This window comes from Gymnogyps californianus, chromosome 3 (genome assembly GCF_018139145.2).
Source record: "Gymnogyps californianus isolate 813 chromosome 3, ASM1813914v2, whole genome shotgun sequence".
Lineage (NCBI taxonomy): Eukaryota > Metazoa > Chordata > Aves > Accipitriformes > Cathartidae > Gymnogyps > Gymnogyps californianus.
Genome location: NC_059473.1, coordinates 107,442,315 through 107,467,766, shown reverse-complemented (window position 1 = coordinate 107,467,766; position 25,452 = coordinate 107,442,315). Strand labels below are relative to the sequence as shown.

General features: G+C 36.4%; 1 protein-coding gene across 4 annotated transcripts in view; it reads left to right on the top strand.

The window, feature by feature from the left end:
• MYT1L (myelin transcription factor 1 like) overlaps positions 1 to 25,452 on the top strand; it is a 130,667-nt gene that overhangs the window by 58,613 nt on the left and 46,602 nt on the right. For all 4 annotated transcript variants that reach the window (XM_050893719.1, XM_050893718.1, XM_050893717.1 and 1 more), the window contains exons 9-13: positions 2,162 to 2,373; positions 8,281 to 8,528; positions 10,854 to 11,090; positions 12,834 to 12,955; positions 13,878 to 13,946. In XM_050893719.1, the coding sequence (XP_050749676.1) occupies positions 2,162 to 2,373; positions 8,281 to 8,528; positions 10,854 to 11,090; positions 12,834 to 12,955; positions 13,878 to 13,946 (888 nt within the window). The remainder of the gene's footprint in view (positions 1 to 2,161; positions 2,374 to 8,280; positions 8,529 to 10,853; positions 11,091 to 12,833; positions 12,956 to 13,877; positions 13,947 to 25,452) is intronic.

The following is a 25,452-nucleotide window of genomic DNA, read 5'->3' as shown; positions in this document are numbered from 1 at the left end:
GAGCTAAGAACACAGAATTATGGTTCACATCTACAGAAGATTTTTTGCCATGCCTGTTGACTTTGTTTTCCTTCCTTAGATTGTTTTTGATGGGCTTTATCTTAACTGCCCCTAATTCGGATTGTACAATTTTTCATACAGCATCCCAGACAGTTTTCTTAGAGAAGTGTTCTTCAAATCCTATTAATAAAAAACACCCTTTGAGGAGGGAATAACAGTTTCTCACTTGATGGAAAAAGACAGATCAAAAATGCAGTGGCTTTTACCACTGCTCGTTAGAGGGAAGCCACTGAAGTCAGATGCCATACAAAGAAGGCAACTGCTCAAAAGCAGCATCCGGTTTGCTGGCAAACTCCCTGGGAAGTTGCGCTGCGATCTTAACTTTGCTTGTGAGCCTGCCCTGTGTTTCAAATTTTATAGGCAATTCAAATAATGCTTTCATCTTGTCTCCTGCTTCCCTTTTACCTTTAAGTCATTGAAGTATTTAAGATGAAGAACTTGGGAGCTATTTATAATATTTGCATGCAGGCAACTGATGGGCAGAGAGAGATGTTCTAAGAGTAAATGTTGAATATTTGTCTTCATCCCAGTTTCCATCTCACCTGCATTTAAAATTTCTTACTTAAAAAGAAATCAAATTCATGGGACTTCTGTTCCACAGAAATTTTGGATTTGCATTGAATGTACAGGATCTGAATTGCATTTTTTTAGCTATATATAGATTATCTTGAGACAGGATCAAACTATTATTCATATCAGCTCATTGTATAAATAAGCCCACTGTATTTTGTGAGGAAGAAGTGTCTAAAGGAATGAGCATACATAAATCAAAGGGAATAGTATGACTAATATGATTTCTTGGGTGATCTTTACATAAATATCCTGAATAATTCTATGAAAATGAATTCATTCAGAAAAACATAATATTCAAAACCTATTTCTTACTATTTATCACATTCCATTTTGTCAGTCAGCATGATGATACTTCTGGTCTTGACTGAATTTATGTTCCTGTGAATGTTCCTTCCATTTTCTCTGGTTATAAATGCAGTAAAGAAAAAAAAAAAAAGAAAAAAAAAGAAAAAAGACTTGATTATATGATTCTTGATTCCAGCAGAAGCACCTCAGGTGTGCTGTTCATCATCTTTACCTCCTGCTAAATGCAGTGGGTAGACATGCAGCACTGTGTAGCAGTTGCTCCCTATGACCCAGTCATATAACACTTTCTTATATAGGTAAGGTTTGCAGGATCTGACCTTTGTTTACCTGCTTTGAGAGCTGATGAATTCTGTGTCCACATGCAGAAGACAGCATGACAGGCGAGTTCACTACAGCATTCTTTCGCTGAGATTTCACAAGTTTCTCCAACGGCTGAAATGGAGATCAGTCAGGGCTTTTCCTGACTATCCTCCCTGATCCTAAACGAAAGAGAAATTTAGCTGATGATACAGTTTTATTCTGTATTCATTCGCAGGACCTTTCTTGAGGTGTGTATCTGTGCATCATCAGGATCACAGCTCCTGCCAGAACCTTGCATTTAAGGGTGAGCAGGACCTGCGAGGCAGCAGCTCAAAGTCAGCAGAAATTGTGAGACTCTCCTGTGTATTTCTCAAGATGAACATGGATTTGCATATTGAGGGATGAAACGGGACTAGCTCTTTTGGAAAGCATACAGGAAAACAGCGTACAACGTTGTTGAAAGAAATTCAGAGGAAACTCCATTAATTAAGTGGAGCTTCCAGTGCTATTTTTTCTTTTTGACATTTAAAGGAATTTGCCCAAACTTCTTCTGTCAGTCTGCTTGCCCCTCTTTAACTCTGCTTGCCCCTCTTTAACTCCCCTCCCAGAAGAGAAAATGTTTGCTATGTGATGCAATTACATGGGGAAAGGGAAACCCTGAAGTATTTTAAAACAGAATTTTAAAATAGTTTTAGCTGCAGGATACATTTAGTGGTATTAGAATTAATTTTGTCTAGGCTTTGTTCAAGAAAATATATATTGTTTGTCTGCTGAAAATAACCAAACTAAGCAAATGCAATAATATATTGCTGTCTCTTGAGTACAAGAAATAACTAAGATTTTCTAATCTGAACTATAAGTTATGCACAGACACAGTAAACTGAACTGCATCTAACAAACTTTACATATCTTTAATTTCTAGGCCCATGTGCTTTGTTAAGCAATTGGAGATCCCTCAGTATGGCTACAGAAACAATGTCCCCACCACCACACCCCGCTCCAACTTGGCCAAGGAACTAGAGAAATACTCTAAGACTACGTTTGAATATAACAGTTATGACAACCATGCCTATGGCAAGAGAGCCATAGCTCCCAAGGTGCAATCCAGGGATATATCCCCCAAAGGATATGATGGTAGGAGGTGCACACTCTTATACATGAGAGACAAGTTTGCAGTTAATCATGTTGTTGTATATGTAAACATCATACAAATAAGACATGTTTTCATGTTCATATAGTGTTATGAGGAATGCTGTCATGTGTAAGTTATTTTAAAGGCCTTTTTAAAAAGCGTTGTTTTATACGGTGCTTGCTTCAGGATTGTTGCACTGGCAAAAGAACACCTCCAGCTATTAAGCTCCTGGGATGTGTTGAGATCGCAATAAAAGCTAAGTAATAGAGCTAGTCCTTATGTTGCTGTCTGAGAGACCTGGCCTCAAGGGCCACATTAGGATTCTCGCTTCCGTACGGTAGTTCAGGTAACCCATAAAGATAACATACTTGCTCTGTGGGGATATGGAAGTAGAAAACCTGGATCTCATTGCACTTCAGAAATCACTGCTACTTACTTAATGAGGCATTTCTGCTCATTTTGTCCTCATGAATACACCTGTTGAATTCTCTGGAAAACCTAACATAAGTAACGTTTAGGAGTAGGCTGAAAGTGGCTTCAGTTCAGGAGAAGACAACGGATGGGGTCTGTCAGGCAATAGGATTTTTATTAGGGGAGAAAAATGACCTGCAGGATGAAGAATGAGGATTTGGATTGTAGCTTTTGAGGACATTGGGAATTTTTCAGACCAATACAATTATATGTGTATATATATATTATATGTGTGTGTATATATATTATGTATAAAACCAAACTGTGCCTTTTCTTTTCTTTTTTTTCTTTTTTTGAATGTTAACAGTTTATTTTCCGGTTAAAATATTTGATACTACTCACTGACTACCATAGGAAATTTCAGGCAGGTGTCAGAATTTTGTTTAGGAAAACAGAAATAAATATACTATATAGAACAATTTATGCTGTTGCCTGAACACAGACTCTGACATGCAAAAGTAGGTAAGTGGAGAAAGGGACAATTGCTACAGCTCTTGCCTTCATATTTCTGATATCTTGGATATTTTGCTTTCTCATAGAATCAACAGGCATGTTCTTGCACTATAGCAGAAAGAAGGGCTGTGAAAGGCAACACATTTTTGAGTAAAAGTGCCCTTTTTTCTTCTCTCATACACTCACCTTGTTTGCCTGTATCAGAATAAGGGCTTGAACATTATTAAAGGTAAAGCACTAACTGTGGTTAGTAAGCTAATGAGTGTACATTAATATAAGGTAAATGAGATCTTAACTATTGTGTATATGCTCTGTCTACTCTTGCAGAAAAGAAAGAATCAGAGTATTGCTGGGGATCCTGTGGACATGCGTATTTTCAGATCAAATTACTGATGTTTAAGCAACTGATATATATTTTTCTCATTTAAGACCCCTTTTCAGCAAATAATTACAAATTCCACTTTTTTTCCCAAATCACAGGAACTTGAAAATACAAGTAACATTAAACACAAGTTTAACAGTGGTCTTAAATAACGGAAGGCTAGGGTGATATATATATCACTGTCTTTATGCACACTCATCTTCCTTTGATATAAATAGGAATTTTACTTGGAGATAAGACTGGGACTAGGTTGCTTCACTGCTCAGTAATGTAAGCCAGAGAGGACTGAGGGACACTGTATACATGTGATTCATGCTAGTACAGCAAGTGTACATGGTTCTTGTGTACTCAGAACAGCTGAAGCCCATTATAGCTGGAGCAGGTTGTTTGCCAAATGAAGGCTAATTCCCTATGGATTTGCTCCATACCCCTGGCTCTGCAGGAGGTGGCACACACTGTACCTGGTTCCAAGTGATGTGTGTCCTGTTTGGGCAGACAGACATGCCAACATGGTCCCAGAGATGGGACCTAATTTGAGTTTTTCTTTGTACCCTATCAGTGATTTTCATGAAACCTTTAGGATTCACATCTCTGATATTCCATAAACTCTCCGTCATATTTGGCTTAAATTGGCAAAGGATCTTGAAGTTCCTCAGGGAAAACAGCTAAATTCATAGAACAATGAAGTGAAATCCTGAGCACACTGAAATCAGTCAAAGTTTTGGCACTGACTTTCAATGGAACAAGGATTTTGCTGACAGTTATTGTAAATAACTGAATCTGAAGGAGATTTCAGGAGGAGGCTCTTCACTTAAAAGAGCCACTTTTCCTCAAGAAACTTTGCAGTATTTTTAGGTGATTTCATATTTGTGTGTAAAAAAAATATTAATTTTTGCTACTAAAGCCATTATGGAGGTACAGAGTGCACACCTATTATGTATGTCAGCAAAACACATTTATATAAAAGCAGATTTAGTTCTGAAAAGTCATCCTGAAAAACCTGAAAGTAGCCTAAGGTTTTGGGGGAACTTGCAAGTAAACAGCGCTTTAGTTTTTCTGACTATGTAAGCTGAGACAAATAGTCTAAGGATATGAAAAATCAATAACTTCATGTCGCAATCCTTTTTTAGTTGTAAGCTAGCACTGTATTTTCATCATCAGGGATTATATGTTTAATAAGTGTATGGTGGTGAGTGACATGAACATAAATAGCTCCTTTGGATTGTTTTCTTGATTTTTTTTCCAATAAGCTTTAGTAAAAACCAAACAGAAAATGGATACTTTGTATTGTGGAGTAGGATGCTCTGATAATTCTTGAGAAATCTTGTGTTTGTGGGCTTGTTTTTCCTTTGAAACCATTTTCATAGTGTATTGGATGTTGGGCTTATGGTATACAGCAGTAGAGATAAGAACAGGTGGACCCAGCAGGCAGAGGGGACAGCAACTCTTTCAGTTGCTCAGGTGATGGCAGGAGCTTCTCTCTTTTCACCAATAGTTCTGGGTCCTTCCATCAAAACACTGTGAAAATGTTAGAAGTGGATTCATCTGACCGTATCTAGACTTTTATAATGTCAATACCTATATCTGAGCTTGTCACCCCTTTCAGGTCCAAGGAGAAAGATAGACACTTCTCTGATTCAATTCGTCTCCTCCTGAAGTACTTATTTAAAACTGGACAGGTGAATCATTGCCTGAAAGTTCCTATTTTTTTCCACTGCCTGTATAGAAAGCCTATAATGACTAGGTCAGATATCTGAAGTTAGGTGAGATGAATCTTGTAAGCTGTGCAAGTCAGAAAAAGTGCTTAAACTGTAATTAATTTATATAACCCATTCAGTATTTAGGCAATATCGGGAATGAAGGTGCCTGGGCAGAATTTAATTCCGCTCCAAATACCTTCCTTTGGTCCTTTATGTTGTTGGGATCTCTCCCACTCCTCCGTTGTTAATTAGCAAGAGGAGCCTGTAGACTTTGAGAGGTTCTTTGTAATCAGCCCCTAGGCATGTCTGATGGGAGGCCAGTTTGGGTATGCAGCTGGTTAGACCTGTTTCTGTTATTTAATGGGAAAGGTGTTCTCCACATTTGGTTTCACTCTGGATCATGCAGCGTAGGTGGACTGCAGAGCTTCCAAAACCTGGTGCCACAGGGTTGGGTGATGTATCAAGCAGAATGACCTGGTATTGAAACAATGCAGCTTTCCCTTCATGAGAGATCAGCTTGATTTAGTTCATTATAAATTGATGATCTTTGTTTCTCCTGAAAAGCTAAGGTGAAATGAACAGTCTGGGTTATGTGACTCATCTTAAAATGTACAGCTACAGTAAAGTTAAAATAACCATAGCCATTTCTCTCTAAGTAAGTTTTGCTTAAATTATTGGTAATCTAAAAGCTAATAATTGCGTAGCATGCTTATAGCACTTTACATCTTCAAAGTGTTTTGCGAGTGAATCACAACACAACTAAATTTTAGAAGCAAATTTCTATTTATAGGGAAAATGAATTTGAGGGATAATATAGTTTGACCAAGGCCACAGAGGAGTCCATATCAGAGCCTGCATGAGTTTCTGATGGTTAGTCCTATGTATAAAGCTGCCTCTTTCCCTCCCTTTCTTTAGCACACATTCTCATATATATATATAATTTCCCATGTAGTATGTCTCTTATGTGTGTCTAAATGTGACCTGCTATAACAAGACTTAACATTTTTTGCAAGTGACAGAAATCTTATTTGTTCATATGAATTTTGAAAAGATATTTCTAATTTGACAAGTTCAGTGGTACAGGGTGCTTGCTGTGTTAACACAGTAGAAACTGAATTATTCAATTATTTCCTTCCTTAAGTATAGGAAAATTCTTGTGTGTCTTGGATACCATTACAAAGTAACAATGGATAAATGCTGAATTTTTAATGACCACCACTGACTACTATATTAATAATGAAACTCTTGAGAAATAGTTCACAGATTTATTATTAGTGGATACCCTGCTAGAGTAGTGCTACTATGTGTTCAAAACAAAGAAATGTGATGAATGTTTAGCATTCACTTAACTTAAAAAAAATCACACCCTGTGCATTATGTGGCTTTCCTGAGAAAACTCCATCTGTTGTGAATTAAGTGAAACACTATTTCCTTTACAGTAAAAATAACACCATGATTTTTTTCAGTTTTTTAGAGAAAGGAGGATGACATAAGCTCTAGCAGAGATATTTGCTTTCAGATTCTTCTTTTGAACCCTGCCTGCCTACCAAAGCAGCCTGTGGTTCACAAATGGGCTGTGCTCATGGGAGCAGATTATTATATGTATGTCTGCTCAGACAAATACACCTGAAGAGTCTGGCATTTAAATGGAGCCCATCACAGAAGAGCTCTAGCTAGGGCCTGACCTTTTTTGTATAGCTCTCTAATCAGCATGCTAGTTGGTTACTGTTATACTGTGCTATAAGGTATGATCTCTGCAGTATACATTTCCATCGTAAGGGGAAGTAGTCACTGTAATATGCATGTATGTATCCTCTGACCTTTTATTTTTTTATGAAAATACATAAACTTTTAGATTGAGGAGATGAGCTCACACTTTCTTGGTTTTTATATAAACACTTTTAAAACAGTTTATTTGGGAAGAAGGCTGGAGAAATAAGTGGGCTAATAGGGCTGTTTTCCATTATTACTATAATACCTTTGGCTGCAAGGAGCGTTTCTTAAAAGCAGGAATGGTGCTGCATTGTATTTAGATAGGCTGGACGTGAGCTTTGTCAGTGCCTTAGCTCTTCTCTGACCGCTCGCGGCTTCTGTCGGTCAGAGTACAGCTGAGTGCTGCTGTCCTCGGCGTGAGCAGGAAGATGTGTCTTTGGTCCTTATTGTTTTTATGAAGAGTTGTAGGTGCTCAGGTTGTTTCAAGGTGGGGACATTTCACTTATATCTGTTTCCATTTATACAGCCACTGCTTCTGCCTTTGTGCAAGCCATGGTAAAACTAACATGTGACCACCACCTTTCTTCTTCCATCATGTTCCTCTCCTTTCTGATGGCCAGTGTCATAATATTTGCCTCTGATGCAGTAAGAAGAAACCTTTTAGGAAGCATGGGGTGTTTGAGGACATATGGGTGGCACTGTGGCCCAGAAACCAAGCCCGTCAGCCTTACAGTGGGCTTGATCTCCAGCAGCTCTGGGGAGTCCAGGCCTTAAATTAACAGTTTGTTCATGTAAATAGGAAGAGGTCCTGTAGTGTTATGTTGCCCCTCATTAATAAAAATGAATGAGCCAAGCAGATCTTACCTTCTGTCCGACTATATATGTGGGGTAAAAGCAGTGTTTCTGTGTTTTTATTGTTTTCTAAATCCAGCCTGTTTGTCAGAACGATTCATGATCACGTCATGCAGATTTTTACAGGAGATGATTATTTCATACAAACTCACATATGTAGCATATAAAAGTCACAGACAGAAATCAAGAAATACAGCCATCATTCTTATTGTGGGCTTTTTTTTTGGCATCGGTTACTGTTGCTCATTATAAATTTCACCTCCAGCAGTTTGTTTTTCTCTTCACTTATGCAGAATGCTCATTCTTTTGAGTCATCCTTGTCATATTTCTTCCCACAGCTAAACGCTACTGTAAGAATTCAAGTCCAACCAGCAGCACAACAAGCAGTTATGCCCCTAGCAGCAGCAGCAATATGAGTTGTGGTGGAGGCAGCAGTGCCAGCAGTACCTGCAGCAAGAGCAGCTTTGACTATACTCATGACATGGAGGCAGCGCACATGGCTGCTACTGCTATTCTGAATCTCTCCACTCGCTGCAGGGAGATGCCTCAGAACCTCTCCACTAAGCCTCAGGATCTCTGTGCGAGGGTAAAAATTAGTAATTATGTTTGTTGATGAAGATTTCTCTTTACTGCACTTGCTCTGTGGCCCTGATAGATAGAAGAATAGCTTTAGTACATCTTGCCTTTTTTTTTTTTTTTCTTTTCCTCAAAATTAACATAATCCGGTGGCTCTGCTAAAGCAGGGAGAAAAAAAAAAAAAAGATGCAAATTGCTCACAAGTATCTCGGGAAATCCCGATTGGTATATAAACTGATGATACTGATAGCATGTACTCCTTTTTTTAATTTGTCTCTTACTAGTGAGATCTATAATTATAAAAGACGTTTGGATTGCTCACGTGGTATTAATTGCACTACTGATTTTTTTGCTAAACACAGTCTGATTCATACATTTTGTGAAAGGATTAAGATTTAACGATGTATTTTCATTTAAAAGTCACAAATGGGACCTAAGGTTGTAAGATCTAGTACAAAGAAATCTATGCTACTTGTGTGATATAATTTCTTGCCTGTCTGTGATATCACAGTTCTTAAGTTACTGTAAAATACATTTGAAATGAACAATCCTCCAATACAGGTGACTTTAAATATGCTTAACAGTACTGCAGGGTCACTTATGTTCTGTATGTTCATAGAGCCTCAGTATATTATGAAATGGCTATACAGATACGAATAAAAGCTTTTGTTGTTAAGCTTTATATACTAAGAAAAACAGTGCACTATTAACATTCATTAAAGATCTACCAGAAGATTTTTTTTCATTATAAACTTTAAGTTTCAACTCTGATAGCTGTTAAGAAATGAGTATTTAACAAGCACCAGCAAACAGTACGGTGCTACCTGTAGGAGACCACTAGATGGCTAAGTAGACAGATGCAGTGCAGAGGAAACATTTTTATTGTGCTTATAGAAGAGCTTTTGAGCTGGCAGACATGTTCTATTCTTCTGCATATAGACAAAGGTTTTCTTCCCCTCATCGTGTAAAGCCCCTTGATCATTTATAACAAAATAAACCCATAGCAGTAGGTATTAGTAAAAATCATGATGAAAGCCAGAATGGCTAGTGACTTTGTTTTCAAATGCTGCTTTTTATATTAATTTATTTAATACTGTTCAAGAGGGAAATCTCTTTCTGGCATGTAAATAAATGCAGTTGTTCTCTATATCAACACGATGGAAAAAGTTGGAATAAAATGCTAAAAATCTTCTGTGTCAAAACCAGAAGGGGCCTCTTTCCTACTGTGTCACCCTGTATTGAGACTGAAGGAATGAATCTAAGATAAGTATTTTCTAAATTAAATTAGCAGGATAGCAGCAATTAGATACATGCCCTGACAAAAGGCAGTAATTCAGAAAGAGAGATTTGCATTCACAGTGCTTTCCTGCAGCTCTGTTGTTACTCCTTGAGAGAAAGTCGCCAGATATATGAGGAGTCAGTCACATTCACATTAGTTTTGAAACCAAATTTCTCGTGGAGCATTTCATTTTTTGAAAAGATGAGGGATTCTCTGTGGGCGTTTTTATTTTATCTGTCCTTAGTTTTTTAAAATTTGTCTTCATTTTAAGGTATCTTATTTCTCTTCATCTAATGTAATAGACAACGCTTGATTGTTTCTATAGAAGTCAGAGCCCATACTTGCCCAATTTTTCACAGCACCTCAGTTGCCACAGAAATTGGCACAACTATTGTTGCAACTATTCTGCTACCTAAATTTATTAATTATAAAGATAGAACTATGAAATGTTAATACATTTACATCTGCAGGAAAGGAACTGTGATATTTGAATGTATTTCCTCATTGGCAAATGGTGTCCAAAAAGACTTGTTTTGGTACCCTACCTCCCTGTTTAATTTTCTGACATTATCGAGTCAAGCATTGACTGTTAATGTTAAATAAAGAAACAAAGATTATTTGATGCTAGCTGGTTTTTGTTACTCTAGTCACCCAGACAGGTGTCAGGACTGGAAACAAAAATTATGCAGATGTTAAGTCATAGATACTCGCTTGTCACAGAATAAATCAAGAACATAAAGATAATGACAGAAAATACCTTTAGAGATTTCTCCTTTTTACTCCAAATTTTGCACCTGTGTGCCGGGTGGCAGGAGGGGTAATGAAGACTCTCCCCTCTTCCCCCAAACATCAGATTAGCCATTCAGGAAGAAAACTACTTTAACAGCATTAATGTTGTGTAACAGCATCATGCTATGTGTGGGAGGGGGCTCAATGCTTACAATCTATACAGGAATGGAAAAGCGTTTTATCATTCTGCTAGACAATCAGATTGAAGAAGAGGTAACAGTTTGCTAGTGTGAAGCCGAATTAACAATATTTTTCTTATTTTGACAGAATCCTGATATGGAAGTCGATGAAAATGGGACGTTGGATCTGAGCATGAACAAGCAGAGGCAGCGAGATGGTTGCTGTACCATTTTGACACCACTGGAGCCAATGTCCCCACAACGGCAAGCCGTGATGAATAACCGGTGTTACCAACTGAACGAGGGTGACTGCTGGGACTTGCCAGTGGACTACACTAAAATGAAGCCCAGTAGGATAGATGAAGATGATTCCAAAGAGATTAATGTATGTCTTTTTCATCTATTAGTTCTTGTTGCAATCTAATTTTGGTAATTCATTAAATTTCTGAAATTTGCAGGGAAAGAGGAAACAAAATTAATATGTGATAAAAATGGTGGTTTTCTACAAGAAGGACTTTCTGCTGGTTAATCTTTAGGACTATATCATGCTGGCACACATCTGATCTGTGACTAAGTTCCATAAGACAACATTTGAACCATGAATGTGAATCATGTTTTCTAACAGCATCATCTTGTTAACAAATATTTTCTGCAGTAAAGATGTTTCGCTATATCCAGATTACGTTACTCTGTATAAGCAAGTTGACATAACTGCAATACTGGGATAATCAGCTCTCAAGATAAGATATTCTCCTGACTTTGAAAACCATAAATGATGTGCTGAGTATTTGAAAGCATATATTACTTAGAAATCAATTTAAACAAAAGCAGCAGAGTAAATACAAGCTTTCAACTATTTCAGCTAATCTTCTTCTAGATTACTTATACACTCCTGATAGCTCTGTGTGTGAAAGGGCCTGTATTAATGTAATACTTTCTTTCAAGAATACAAAGAAGGGATATTAGAAATCAGTGTAACTTTTCAATTCATAATACCAAGACAACAGCAAAACCCTTTAAAAAGAAGAGGCAAATAAAGAAAATATGTTAGTGAATTTATTTTGCTTTTCAAAACTTATAATAGCCAGGACACTGAAGAGGTCTGCTGACATGGTTCAGTGCCACTGCTTTTGTTCATCAGGTTTTAACCCTTATCCACTGTGCAGTTTACAATCCTGCACTCAATGCAATTTAGCTGTTTGGAGATTTCTAGAGATTGTTCTCTGTTTTTTCTTGGTTTATAACAGAAAATGAGGCTAATCATTTGTGTGTAGCACATCTCTTGCTGATTTTAATTAAAAAGTAAAACTATTTTCAGTAACTTTGAAACATATAACGAAGTGGCATTTTCACTAGATACACTGAATGGATTCTAGCTTTGGTGTTAATTACAGTTTTGCTATTAATTTTACTGAAGTTAGGAGGAAATCTGTCACTATCAAGGAAATGTGAGGTAAACCAGATAGTATAGGGTGTTTTTTTCAGAGCAAGCAGAACTTCCTATTTCTACTGTGGTGTTTATAGCACCATCTGCAGGAATCGCTAAATCAATGCATTCAGCCACTTCATTCCTGAAATAGATGATTTTGAATTTCTGAATGCATCAGTAAAGTTAATGGCGAATTATATAATTCTGTTTTGCCGGACAGATCCATTGAGGTTTGCCCCAGATTGAGATTCTGTGTGTAGATGTTAATATTGCTCCTGTTTCATCTTTGAGATGTTCTAAACCATTAAAAATGTTATTTAATATGGCTTTTTGATGCATAAGATACTGTATTTAGTCATCTTTTTTCCCTTTCCTCTGTTTTGCAGTGACTTTAGCAAAAAATACTGATTCTTTTAAAGCAAAATATATGACAGCTATAGAAAAAGCTGTGTTTTGCCCTTTTTGTTTTTCTTTTCTAGTTGAATAAACTATATATGCCACATATTGTGAAGTCTTCATCGAAATATCTAAATATTATTTAAAGGTTTAATTGGTGAAAGAATATAAAATAATTCCATTAATTTTCTCTGGCAGAATAGGATAAAGAAAGAGATAACATCTGATGACTCTGCTTTGCATTATTTTGTGTAAGTTGTAACCTCACCTAGCTGAAACTAATGCATATATATTTACCTGTAGCCAGAAGATTTGGATCCTTTCCAAGAGGCGCTTGAAGAAAGAAGGTATCCTGGTGAAGTTACAATCCCAAGTCCTAAACCCAAATACCCTCAATGCAAAGAGAGCAAAAAGGATTTAATAACGTAAGCATAATGTGAGGTGAAATTATTTTTCTCCCTTTAACCTTTTCTCTCTTTGTCTTTTTTTAAACAAACGAGTACATATACGCCTTGCAGTATGAGCATGCAACATTTGCAGCATATAAATGTTTCAAACTGCCAGTTAAGTAAAGTGATAAGCTAATGTGTATTTGCTTGTTCTTAATGATGCTATATTGTATTGAGACGCCATTTTCATTTAAACCTGTTCATTTTGCAGCTTTTCGATTAGGATGCTTAAAACCCCTTGCAGTCATTGCAGCTAAACTGGAAACAATGAAACTTTTAAAAGTTTTTTTTTAAACATACTTACTATTTTGGCTGTTTTTGTTTTTGTTTGGTGGCAGATGTCCAACACCAGGGTGTGATGGGAGTGGTCATGTGACTGGTAATTACGCCTCACATAGAAGGTGTGACTTCATTTTTTTCATGGTGGATTCTGTCTTTTCAATTTATTGTTTTCAGCTTACCTCAACAATGCTGTCAAAGTAAAACGTTGAACTATGTGTTAACCCTTTGAGTAATATATGTTGATCTTAAAAGCATGCTAATTTGTGTGTTGTATAAACGTCTTTTATTTTTAAATAGATTACTAAAATTTCCAAAGTATTCTTAAGCATTTAAGTAGTTAACCCAGGAATCTCAAATATTTTTTGTTACATTTTACTAGTTCATAGAGAAACAAACAAACAAAAAGAACTTTTACAGTATGTAATTTTGGAAGTAATGTTGATACCTAAATATATTCAGAGGGTTAACTATATTACAAAATTCAATATTACAGCACTTGCCCCATCGCTTTTCTGCATTACAAACTTTTACTTTTTAATTTTTATGTTGTGTTTGTTTGGGAGTGTTCAGTTAATGGGAAGATTAACTTACTTGTATGTCCTGCCATGTCTTGCAGTTTATCTGGCTGTCCCTTGGCTGACAAAAGCATTCGAAGTATGCTGGCCACAAGCTCACAAGAACTCAAGTAAGATATAAAGAACAAATATTTTCTTTATAAATATTTATTTGACTGCAAATTGTGTATAGTTGTATCAGAAATTAGAAATGCTGTCTGGAGAGCTGCTGCAGAAGGGGCTGAACCTGCTTGGAACATGTGTTGAAGTCTCTAGAAATTCCATACAGACTGGCTCTATACATAAGTCTGTTGATGTAGTATTTCCTTTTGTGTATTCATTAGGTGATAGGAATGGACAAAAGTCAGAACTTCTGGAATTTCATCTAAATATTTGAATTCCTATTCAATTTTTTTCTGAAAATTTGAGTTTGCTAGTTAGAACAGAAAATTCTCATGTGATTAGACTGATGAAATACTTCTGATTACACAAGCAGTAAGGCACTGTAGTTTCTCAGATATAGATCGGAGGGAAGAGAAAACAATCTGTTTTTCCCTAATGCTTGCATAATTTTCCCCAAGTTTGTATCACTGTTATCAGCTTAATGCATTTTCTCATTTGACGATGTTTTTTAGTGTTTACTTAGTTATTCCCCTACTTAAAATGCAGTCTTTACAACTCCTTTCAGTTCTTTGGAGTGAAAATTGTAAGCAATGAAAGTTAGAGAATCGTGAGACTCAGCTTTGATCTGTCTTCCTGCACCATATGCTCGACTGCAACTCTGTATGTGGAGGAACTATAGCATTTGTTAGTGCTATGAGATAGTGGTGCTCCTGAGTTGGTACTATGGTTAACATGGAAAGATGTTCACAAGTAACAAGGAAAAATTGGGCAAGGAAAGTATGAATGGATAGCTCATGCTGCCATGCTAAGCAGTATTCTGTCTTTACCATACATGAGCGCCTTAAATAGCATTTGAGTTCAGTACTTACCCCGATGAAAAAAACAAACCTTGATGTACAGCATGGGAAGGATAAGAAAGCAAGCATGAGAAAGCTGCTGAAGTAAGATCGCTCTCTAGTCTTAGCTACTCTAGTCACTAGATGCAAACAATAGGTACAAAATTTACAATTTATTTCCCACCCAGTCAAAAATAACATTTTGAAACTATCAGTTTAGATCACGCTGGTATATGCTGCTAGAGGGCTATGTGATATGCAAGGGGAAGGGATGTAAATGAGATCAGGGAAAACATGTAAGTATAAGCAGAGTAAGACATGGGCACGTAACCCCAGAGAAACTCAGATTTGGACCCGGATTTTGGGTTGGGATGGGTCAAGTGGTAAATGTTCAAGGAAATGTAATTACATAAGCAAAACACAGACAAGACCCTTGGGGCAGCACGAATAATACTTTAAGCACATACTTTGCTGCTCTAACCCTTTATAAAGTTTCCACTTTTGTTAGGAAGGTGTTTCTGAATTACTCCATCTCCTCTGCCTTTCTCAAGCATCTGCAGTCAAGCTTACCTAATAGAGACCAGGAAGAAAAAAAAATCACTTGAACTTGAGACCCCACTCCTGTCTCATGCCATTCTCTTTACCTATTTCAAGTTTTGCCTAAGCAAAGAGAACAAGATGAAGTTATATTTAAAGTTATATTTTTAGATTTAACATCTATTGTTTACTTAGCATTTAGCATAAATTACTTATTTAGTAGGTATCGTAATACCTATTGAACACATAAAAACTCTGTGGAGTGAATTCAAAAGTTAGGAAATGCCAGAGTTTTAAGCAGGCTAACTTAACTCAGTTCTCTTTTGCATTTTCATTACAAGGCAATCCTTCATTTTCTGATCATATATTTTTCCATATGATAACAAAGTAATTCGTTGCACAAGGCAGACAGTAATCACTGCATAAGCAACTAAGAAATTTCTTCTGTTTTCCTCATTATCCCATGTGTGGCCCTGTCTGTTATTCACTGCACTTTTCTCAAACTGTACTCTCAAGATATAACTATTAATTCACTCACACATTTGTCACTACCATTGCATCTGAGTGTTTCCTAATTAGTTTATCTTGGTTATAAAGGAATTCATTTATTTTCATCTGCAATTATACTCTGAAGTAAGTCAGGGTTGGTATTATCCCCATTTTAAAGCCAGAAAACTTAAGCATATAATTTTGATTGCTGAGTTTGAGACTTCTAGGACTCAATTTGTCACAATTCTTCACAATGTAGAGAACTGTATATGCTCAAAGCCAAGTACCCATTGAATTTGCTTGGAGCTGTGGAAATTCAGCAGTTCTGCATGATGAGTGATTGACCCTTTGTGAAAAGGCATGAACTCTACAGAAAAAGCAGGACAGAGTCCAGTGTTCCAGAACAGCCATGGGACTATCCTTTCTCATCCCCTGAAACTCTGATCAGTCCCAGCTTCCACTTGGTCCATTCACTCTGTTGTGTTTTCCTTCATCATTTTTTCTGCATTGCTCCCTGTCTCAAGGTCCTTGTCTAATCAGCCCACCTCCTGCCTCCATCACATTTATATTTTTATTGTCCTCTATCTCCACATCCTGCTGAAGTTGGTCCAGAGAGAGAAATAAAGCATCTTCACATTTCTCACATATATTTGAAAGCAGGGAAGTAGGAGTCCTATGGATGGCAGCATCCTTTATACAGCTCTCATTTATGCTCTTGTTCTCTGCCTAAGATGGAAGAAGATGTGATCATGTAAATGATAATGCGTATGCACAAAACAGCTAAACCAAAGCTACATAAGCGATTTTGATTTTGGAAATTTTAAACTGTGAAGTGCTGCTTTTTCGTCTGTTATATTTCTGTGTGTGAGGTCTGGGGGTATAATTTCCTTGCTTTTAAAAAGAGCAAGCTGAAAAGAAGCAGAAATTCCATAATGTGGGATCCTACTGGCTCTCTGTCAGGCCACCAGCCACCATGGGAACTTTTGATATCCTCTATATAGGTCACCTGAACTACTGTGGTAGCGAACAGCAGTAGAAGGTATAACGCTCTGCACGGACTGGAACCAGGAGGAGGTGGGGAACATTGCTGGTGTGTTTCATACATATTTGCTGACAGCAGAAGAGTAGTGAGAATCAGTAACCTTGGCTCCTGCCCCAGGCTGTAGAGAGAAATGTATACACGTTTTTGGCCTATATCCCAAGCTGAGATCTCTTCTGTCCTGTCCCTACCAACCTGTACTGTTCTCATCTCTTCTTCATCTTTTACTCCTTGTTCTGGTTTTCAATGTAGTTGTTTCTAGTCATCCATAAAGATTTCAACCTCTATAAAATTTCTGGCAAATACTTTTTTAATGCATGGGGTACAGAGAACAATTGATAGTGCAGTAGAAGAATTGATAGTGCAGCATAGGGATCGTATTTCTGGACTGTATAGTTTGGAAAGATTTCATACTTTTGTGGCTTTGCCATGCATAGCTTATGTAGCAAATGTCACACATGTGCTGGTCAAGCCTTTATATCACATTTTACTAATCCATGATCTCCTTGTGTGTATTGTGCGACACACACAAGTTATGTATAATGCAGCTTCCTAACTGGAATTTTGCTAACACACTAATTCTTTTTAAGCCTCAACTAAAATATAAAATAACAAACACTTTGAATAATATTCATGAATTATATAATTCAGATAATATTCATAATCAAAATAATATGAGAATCTGAAAAGGTTAGAGAAAAGTTTATTTTGCTTAAAAGTTATGCTCACTGTATTGCCTTCTGGTAGTTGTGACTCCATAGATTCCATCACTCACATTTCCTGGCTCCCAGAATAATAATGTTGCAGCTTTCAATTAAATTGTTCCAGGGTCAACATAATTATTCCTTACCACCCATGCTTCTCTTCTGTAAGGCTTCTTGCTCAGGTTTACCATGCAGATATTGTAGAATTTTCCACTTTCACCCAAAGCCCAAGTGGAAACACGAGAGTCTTTGTGCATAGTTTATCAGCAGACCAAAGCAGTCACACAGCCTGGTCAATGATCTCCAAATAACAGAAGAATTTCTTCAGCTTTAATTCTCAGTTACTGCTGCTGGCAAAAAAAGAGGTCAACAGCTTTAAGGGTCTCTGAAGAAATTAATATCTGGCAAGAATCCAAGCTTTTCTAGCATTAAGATTTTGGTTATAGTACTTGTGCAAAGCAACTAATTTTTAAAGGACCTAGGGACACTATATTGATGAGTAAACTTAACTATAATGGGAAAGCAATTAACAGCCCATCCAGTGACAGCTACCAGTATTAAAATATTCATAAGTTAAATCCAGTTTAATCTTACCCAGGGGCTTTTCCTTATCAGTTTTCTTTATTTACTCCATATCATAGGAGGTTTTTCTGACAGTTACAGTTACTTCAAAACTGCAATCCCATTGTAGAATTATAAATACTATAAAAAAGCAACATTTTGAAGCACTTTAAGTCTTATTCAAAATAAAATAAAAAAAACCCAAACTAAATTAATTATTGTTTTTAAAAGGACACATTTTGATCATCAGTAAATCAATCCCAGCGAAAATGCAGCATACTGACTGAGAACATTTCTACTCGGTGTACTGCCAATGTGGGAACCAGAGAACCTGGGTATCAGAGACTCCCAGAAAATGACAACCTTAGTTCTACTTAATGCTACTTTGATGTAAAAATAATCATAGTTTTTCAAAGGCCATAGATAACTAAGTATTAGCTTAGTCTACCGTGGAACTGACTGTCAAATTGTCAATATTTACCCTTGTTTCTTTGGGTCAGTTTTCTGCCAGAAAATCCCATCAGTGCTTATTATATTAAAGAATCTGAACCTCAGAAAGATTTGCAGTTCAACCAGGTGCCTACAAGTTTGGATACTTATCTGATACTGTTGTAATATGCCCAGTCCTTCATTCCCAAAGCACCTATGTCTCTATGTATAGATTCTGCATGTCATTGTTTTCTGTGGTGGACATCTTTTGCTATTTCCCTATGGCACTTACAGGGAGGAGTACAGTCTCATTTCCCTCTCTGCAATGAAGCCTGAGAGCTTTTCTTTTCCACATCTCTTCTTCACTCAAAGTGAGGAGCTTGGTCTATTTTTGCACATTCTCCACAATGAAGTAAGAGTTGGAATTTCTGTGCCTCCTTCTTCTTTCCACGTCACTCTGCCCTGATTTCCATATTCTTGGTGGTCATCTTCTACTCTTTCTCTTATCTTCCTTTTATCCTTGTCTCCCTATTCCCAGATGTGTCATCCTAGCAGTCTTCCATTCAGTTCAGATGGAAAAATGAGCTTCTCTGAAGCTCTCCCTGTTAACCACAACTCTTCTAGGAGAACAACTCCATGCAGTACAGTTTTTTCCGGACAGAAAGGATATACTTCTAGGGAAACTCTTCCATGTTAGTATAATCTCTAATATTCACTTTTTATTGGTGTAATTTTAATGCAATTTGCTCAGCAAGAACTAGCAACTGGGAAGAAGAGGTATCCTCCCAGGAATGGAGAAGCTTGTGTTGTATTTATTCTGATGAATATATAAAATAAAATATTACTGGAAAAAAGTAATATTTTCTTCCTTGCTTTAGTCTTCTGGCAAAAAATAGGCCAAATACAAAATTAAAATGCAGAAACAAAAATTAATAGGATGTATTAGTAAAACACGACAGAAACCTTCCCCTCTTTAGACAGGTAACCAGATTATTCTTGGACATTGATCGGTACGTATACTCTTTAAACTTTGATAGCTCTCCCAATATACAGTCACTTTTTGTACTCAAACCAGTTATTTCTGCAGACATCTGTTTAGCTGCTGAAGTGATTTCTCCACCTACATCCTGTGTTTGCCACTTGAGGTGTTTCTGATGTTCAGTGCCTGGGTGTACATTCGTTGCTTCATCTGCACAGGAGTATTATCCCTTGCCTTGCCTTGCCTTGCCTTGCCTCCCTTCCCTTCACTTCCCTTCCCTTCCCTTCCCTTCTCTTCCCTTTCCTTTCCTTCCCTTTTCCTGCTGAGATTACATCTGTCCTCCTATGAGAAGCCAGTAAGATTATGACCCATTATATAGTTTTCACTCACTTTTCTCTTAGAAAATTACTCTTTGTCGCAAGAGAAATAACCATTTCCATTCTTATTATCACTTTTTTTACCCCTGTTGTTTATGTCCTTTTTTTTTTTCTACATGGGAAACTTAATAGAAGTTGTCATTACAGTTTTTCTTGAATACTGAGGTTGTTGAGCCTAGTAAGTAATCTTGTGTTATAATTAAATACTCCTTTGATGCTAAGTATGTATCCTTTGAATCTGCAGATACTTTTTTAAGTTCCTTGATGTTTTAGCTAACTTTTATAAAGAAAATGTGATTGCAAGGACCAGACGTGATGTATTTGGAGTAATGTTAAAAATTTCTAGAGTGAGACATTTGTAAATGATAGTGTTTTATTAACTTATCTGCAATGTTATGGTAAAACAAACTGCGGTTTTAAATGTGTTATTAAAATGCAAGTTAGCGTGCAAGTCTAATTTAAATTATTAAAAAAAAAACCAAGGAACATAGATCCCCAATATTAGTTCACCTGTAAGGAATAATCTTTCCCGTTTTGTTCAACTAGATCCTTGGGCCAAGTGCAATTAGGAATCTCGTGTGGTTTCAGTGGGTTTTTTTTGCATTTTTGTTTCCTGTATTTATTGCAGATTTCCACTTGGATACCTTATCTTTGATGGCAGCATGCATGCCTGGCCAGAACAGAACACCTTGGGCTCTGTTCCTGCACTTCTCAATACTCAAATGGGCACTGTAGGTTATACCTAGCATTTCCAACCTCATGTTTTGTGGTGTTATGATAATGTCCTTTGTATAGAAACCCATCATCTGCAGCAACCTCATCTCTGTAGTCGCAATAAGTTTTACATATGGAAGTGGCTGGGTTTTTTTCTGTTAGAATAATTCATTCAGACTCTGGTAAGGTTGAGTCATTCCATTTTTCTCACTTAAGTTTGTCAACTTTTGTCTCCAAAATGGAAAATACTTGAGTTCTGTTTACATAAGACCCTTCATCATTGTTTTCATTACTGAGAGGTAGTCTTAAAAGCATGTACTCTCTAAAAAGCTCCTTAAAAGCCATCTGCATATCAGTACCTCTGATGCTGTGAAATGTTCCATGCAGGCACAATATTGTTTGCATGAAGCACCTTGCAGAATCAGGGCCTTAGTAAGTTTTCAATACCATGAAATGCTCTGAAATTAGAGGCTTCATTTGCATAGTGGCATCTACAATACCCAAATAGTTTATGGCCTCTTTCTTTATATACTTAATTATTTGAAACAAAAGATATTGATAGCTGTACTTTTTTACTGTTTGGATTTTAATCGGTATTTAAAACCATTTGCCACTTAGTTATCACCTGAAATAGTCTCAATTCAGATGAACGTTCAATGAATTAGTCATTTTTTTCAAAACAACCTGTATAACTTAAGAGTCTAAACTTTGTTTTCAGAAGGAATGTAGGTGCTGGGCATCCACATCCCTGCAACTTCTATATGCCTAACTTTGAAAGTGGAATTCAGTGTCTGCAATAACAACTTAGGCAGTTTTGAAGATACAACCCTTAGTTCCTAAGCTCTTCACTAATCACCAAGTATTTCAGTGTGAATGTTTATTTGACACTTCATTTTAATTTTCAAAACTTTTCTCTTGTCAGTCATTCCAGTGCCATTCTGTGCAGTCCCTAAGCAGCTATTCTGAGAGGAGCACTTAATTGTGATTAATTATCAATGAATTTGCTTAGTTATGTTAATATGCCCAATGAATCTCTCTAAGGCCTTCTTGTCTTGGAGTCTTGCCATTTGTACAGTTGCCTCCGCCTTCCTTGGGTTTGGTCATACTTCTTTGTCATTGAATGTGTCCTACATAATTAATCTCATTCAGCCTGGCATTTGCTCGTATTCAATTCAAGGGTCTTTTCTTTGGCACAATTTGGTTATTGTGCAAACTCCCATTGTGATGTTGATCATTTTTGCTTCAAATCAACAGATCATAACCAATTGCTCATTCCATCCAGATCCGCAAAGATCTGCAACATGATGCTGTGGTATATCCCAAGTGCTGAGGCAATCCCCATGGGAAGTTGCATAAACTATACAGTTGCTAAAAGGGGAATGAAAAGTGCAGTGTTTTGCACTTTCTGTGTTTGGTCAGACTTGCCAAAACCCTTTAATGTATACCCCAAAATAAAAGTAATTTTGTCACTCAAAGTCCTAAATATGGTTGTCTGGATCCTCAGTTGGTGTAAATTAGCATAGCTCCATTGACTTCAGTGGAGTTACGCTAAGATACAACAGTGATGATCTGGGCAGATGCCCTCAGCTGCTCTCTTGGGTTAGCATTCATGTTTGATTGCCTTATTTAAATCTTTTGAAGTTATAAAATTCCTTGCATTGTTTGGTTTCTTAGAATGGCCAATTGCTAACTTGATTACTTGGTGTCTGTATCTGCACAGTAACATCTGATTTTGCCATGCAGTTAAGTTCACCCCTTTATTTTTATCTCAGTGCTATTGGGTCTTTATGTGGCACACATTTTTTGCAGCACTGTAGTATCTATATTGATGTTTTATATCTCTAAAATATCCCATATCCCTCATAAACACCTCATCGTAATCTTCTTTTACAATATTTTTTGTATTCCCAGTAAGTGGAATTTACATTTGCTCATCTGCATGTAAAAACTGCTCTTCTACCCTAACACACACAGAATTTCCACTGCTTCAAAGTCTGCTGATTTCTCTCCTTCCACAGATAACGACACTGTGCTCTTTCAGCATGGGCTCATTTGGTGTACACTGTGTGAAACAACCTTAGATTTTGAGGAGTATTTTAACACTGACCATCATTAAGTATTTTTATATGCTTGACTGTGCTTACACTGCACTCAGCTCCAGCAGTATCTGTTTTCTGTAATAAAAAAGAGGCAGAGGAGGACTGCAGTATAAGCAAATTACTATCGTTATCTATTATTTTTTGGACTGTGGTAAAAAGGAAAAAAAGACAGACTCTTGAAAAAAATTAAATCTAAATAAATTTTATTTAAGATGCAGTTTCCAGAACTATACTTATTTATATAGTTTCATTAAAATGATCAGCTGTAAAGTAGTCAATCAGAGTGATATTTAAAATGCCAACTTCAGGCTTCAGAGTTAACAGTACATTGAGATGAACGGAATCTAGTTTCCAAATTTTCAGACTGCAAATTAATGGGGGCATCATTATGAAAGCATATGATCAGCTTAAAAGAGCTATAAATATAATTTATTCAAAAGAGATTAGATACTGGAGCACTTTTCTTCTATATTAAGTAGGAAAGGAATCAAATCATACAGACGCAGTTTATAAGAAAACCAAGCCATAGTCTTTCTTTTCTTTTCTTTTCTTTCCCTATTTTTTTTACAGGTAGAGAACTATTTTTGCCCGGCCAGTCAGTCTGGCACTTTTCTTGAACACATAATTCACACAAAAAGCATTTTAAAGCAGACTTAGTAGAAAATCACAACTCACTCATTTTGCCTGTAAAACTATGAGCTTAGGGATTTTTTGTTTGCTTGTATAAACTGATGATAGCTAAAAGAACTAAAATAACCCTGTATTAAAAGCAGTCTACTGAATGCTGAATTCAGAGTTTAATAGGTAAACAACATATAATTTACTTTTTTACTATACGATCTGAATCTATAATTCAGCTATGAATTAGACATGATATCAGATAATAGATACAAAAATGAAAAAACTTCTTGGTTATTTCTTACAAATATCTGTATATTTTTCTTTCAAATACCAGGGTTATTCTTTAAAAGGGAGTGAATTCAGTATCTGCTATTTTAACTGCTGTGCATTTCACAAATAAGTTTTAATTTAAAAGCTGTAAATGTTGAGTATGCTGGATACTGCAGAGATAAATCGCTGGTTTTTTTCCCCGTGAATAAGAGTTATAAACAAATTATGGAAAAAAACAGGGAAATCATAAAAATTGATATGAAAAGAACTGAAAAATTTTTAAAAAATGATAGATTATGGGTTTCTCCTCAAGGCTTCTCCAGGAACCATTGTAGGTGGTGATTTGTTTTCCTCTGATGCACTAATCAAGAAACATCTGTCAGGAAAGCGTAAGTATGTTCCATAAGTATAGGTGTAATGGAGGAGGGGCAAGGGCCTTGTTTTTGAATAACACCGAATACACCTGTTGTGACTTCAGTGTGAAGAATCTGAAAGAACGGTATTATTAAGAATTTTTTTTCTTTATTTTTTTAAGCCAGCTAAGGTTTAATCCTCAACACTCCCATTCACAGAAAAAGACCTTCAATGGTTCTAAGTCTTTCCTGAGACTGATCCAAAGTCCTCTTAAGTCAATGGAAAACCTCCCACCGTCTTTAGCTGGCTTTGGATCTGAGATTATGTTCTGTAACTGTGAAAAGCTTTCCATGAGCAGCATGTTTTTAATGGTGTGAGAACGATATTACAAGCCCAAATTCTATGCATAACCCCATGAGCAGAATTTGCACTCCTTACACTTGACAAAAGCAGTTTCAGGATGATACTGTCATAGACAGAGTCCTATCATTACTTGTTTTAGAAGAAAAAGGTGTTTTTAAGGTATTAATTAGTCAAGTATTGGTAAGGAAGTTCTTTAACTTTTGTTTGACATCTATTTAATACAATAAACCTCTGTAAATTAAAAATAAGTAATATTTAATGCATATGACATTGTCTATCAGTTTGTATGCAAAACTTGTATCCAGAATACAATGTTTTAACCATAGTTTACCTGATTTTAATTCCATTTTTACAAATTTTGGTATTAACTCTACTGAACCCAGAGTAAATGCTACTGATTCACAAATGGGTAATAAGTAAACACATCAGGACCACATATCTCCAATTTTTGCAAAAATTATTGTGAATGTTAATGTACCACAGACCAAATGTGTTTTATGTCTTCATATAAAGTCTTATATAATCAAGAATGATCTCAAAAATAATTTTATTCCATCTTAAAGATTAAAAGCCATTATTTCAAGGTAGTGAGATTGTCTTCAAGGCTAAGAAAAACTTTTTTTTGTCTGTTCATGTCAATGAAAATACTTTCCATTCAAAGGTAAAGTAAATGTAATGAATAAGATATTTATCCAAAAGGTATTTTTTTCTTATAAATTTCCCTCACCATAAAAAAGGGAAATTGGCAGTTTCTAAAAACACTGCCAAACTTACGGATTAAATTCTGCGCAAGAGATACTGTCCACAACAATGAGTTCTGGGAAGTGGCAACCTATGGGAGACATTTCTGTAAGATGTAGTTTGCTGGGTAACCTGTTCCACAGTCTTTCGGTTGACCTTCCTGAGATGCTGTATTCATCTTGAAATCAGTGGTTCTATGGTGATGATGTTGAGTGAAATGCTTATACATGCCAGGAGGTTAATAAGACACTCTTCTTCTCCCGTGTCATGTATAGCTGAGGATCACAACCTCTGAGCTAATCAAAACAGAGAATTTGTGTTTCAGCTATGTTCCTGCCCCATGTATTATTCTCCCAAATCCTTGTCAGGGGGCAGTTAATTAGCGGGAATGTTTGTGAGGA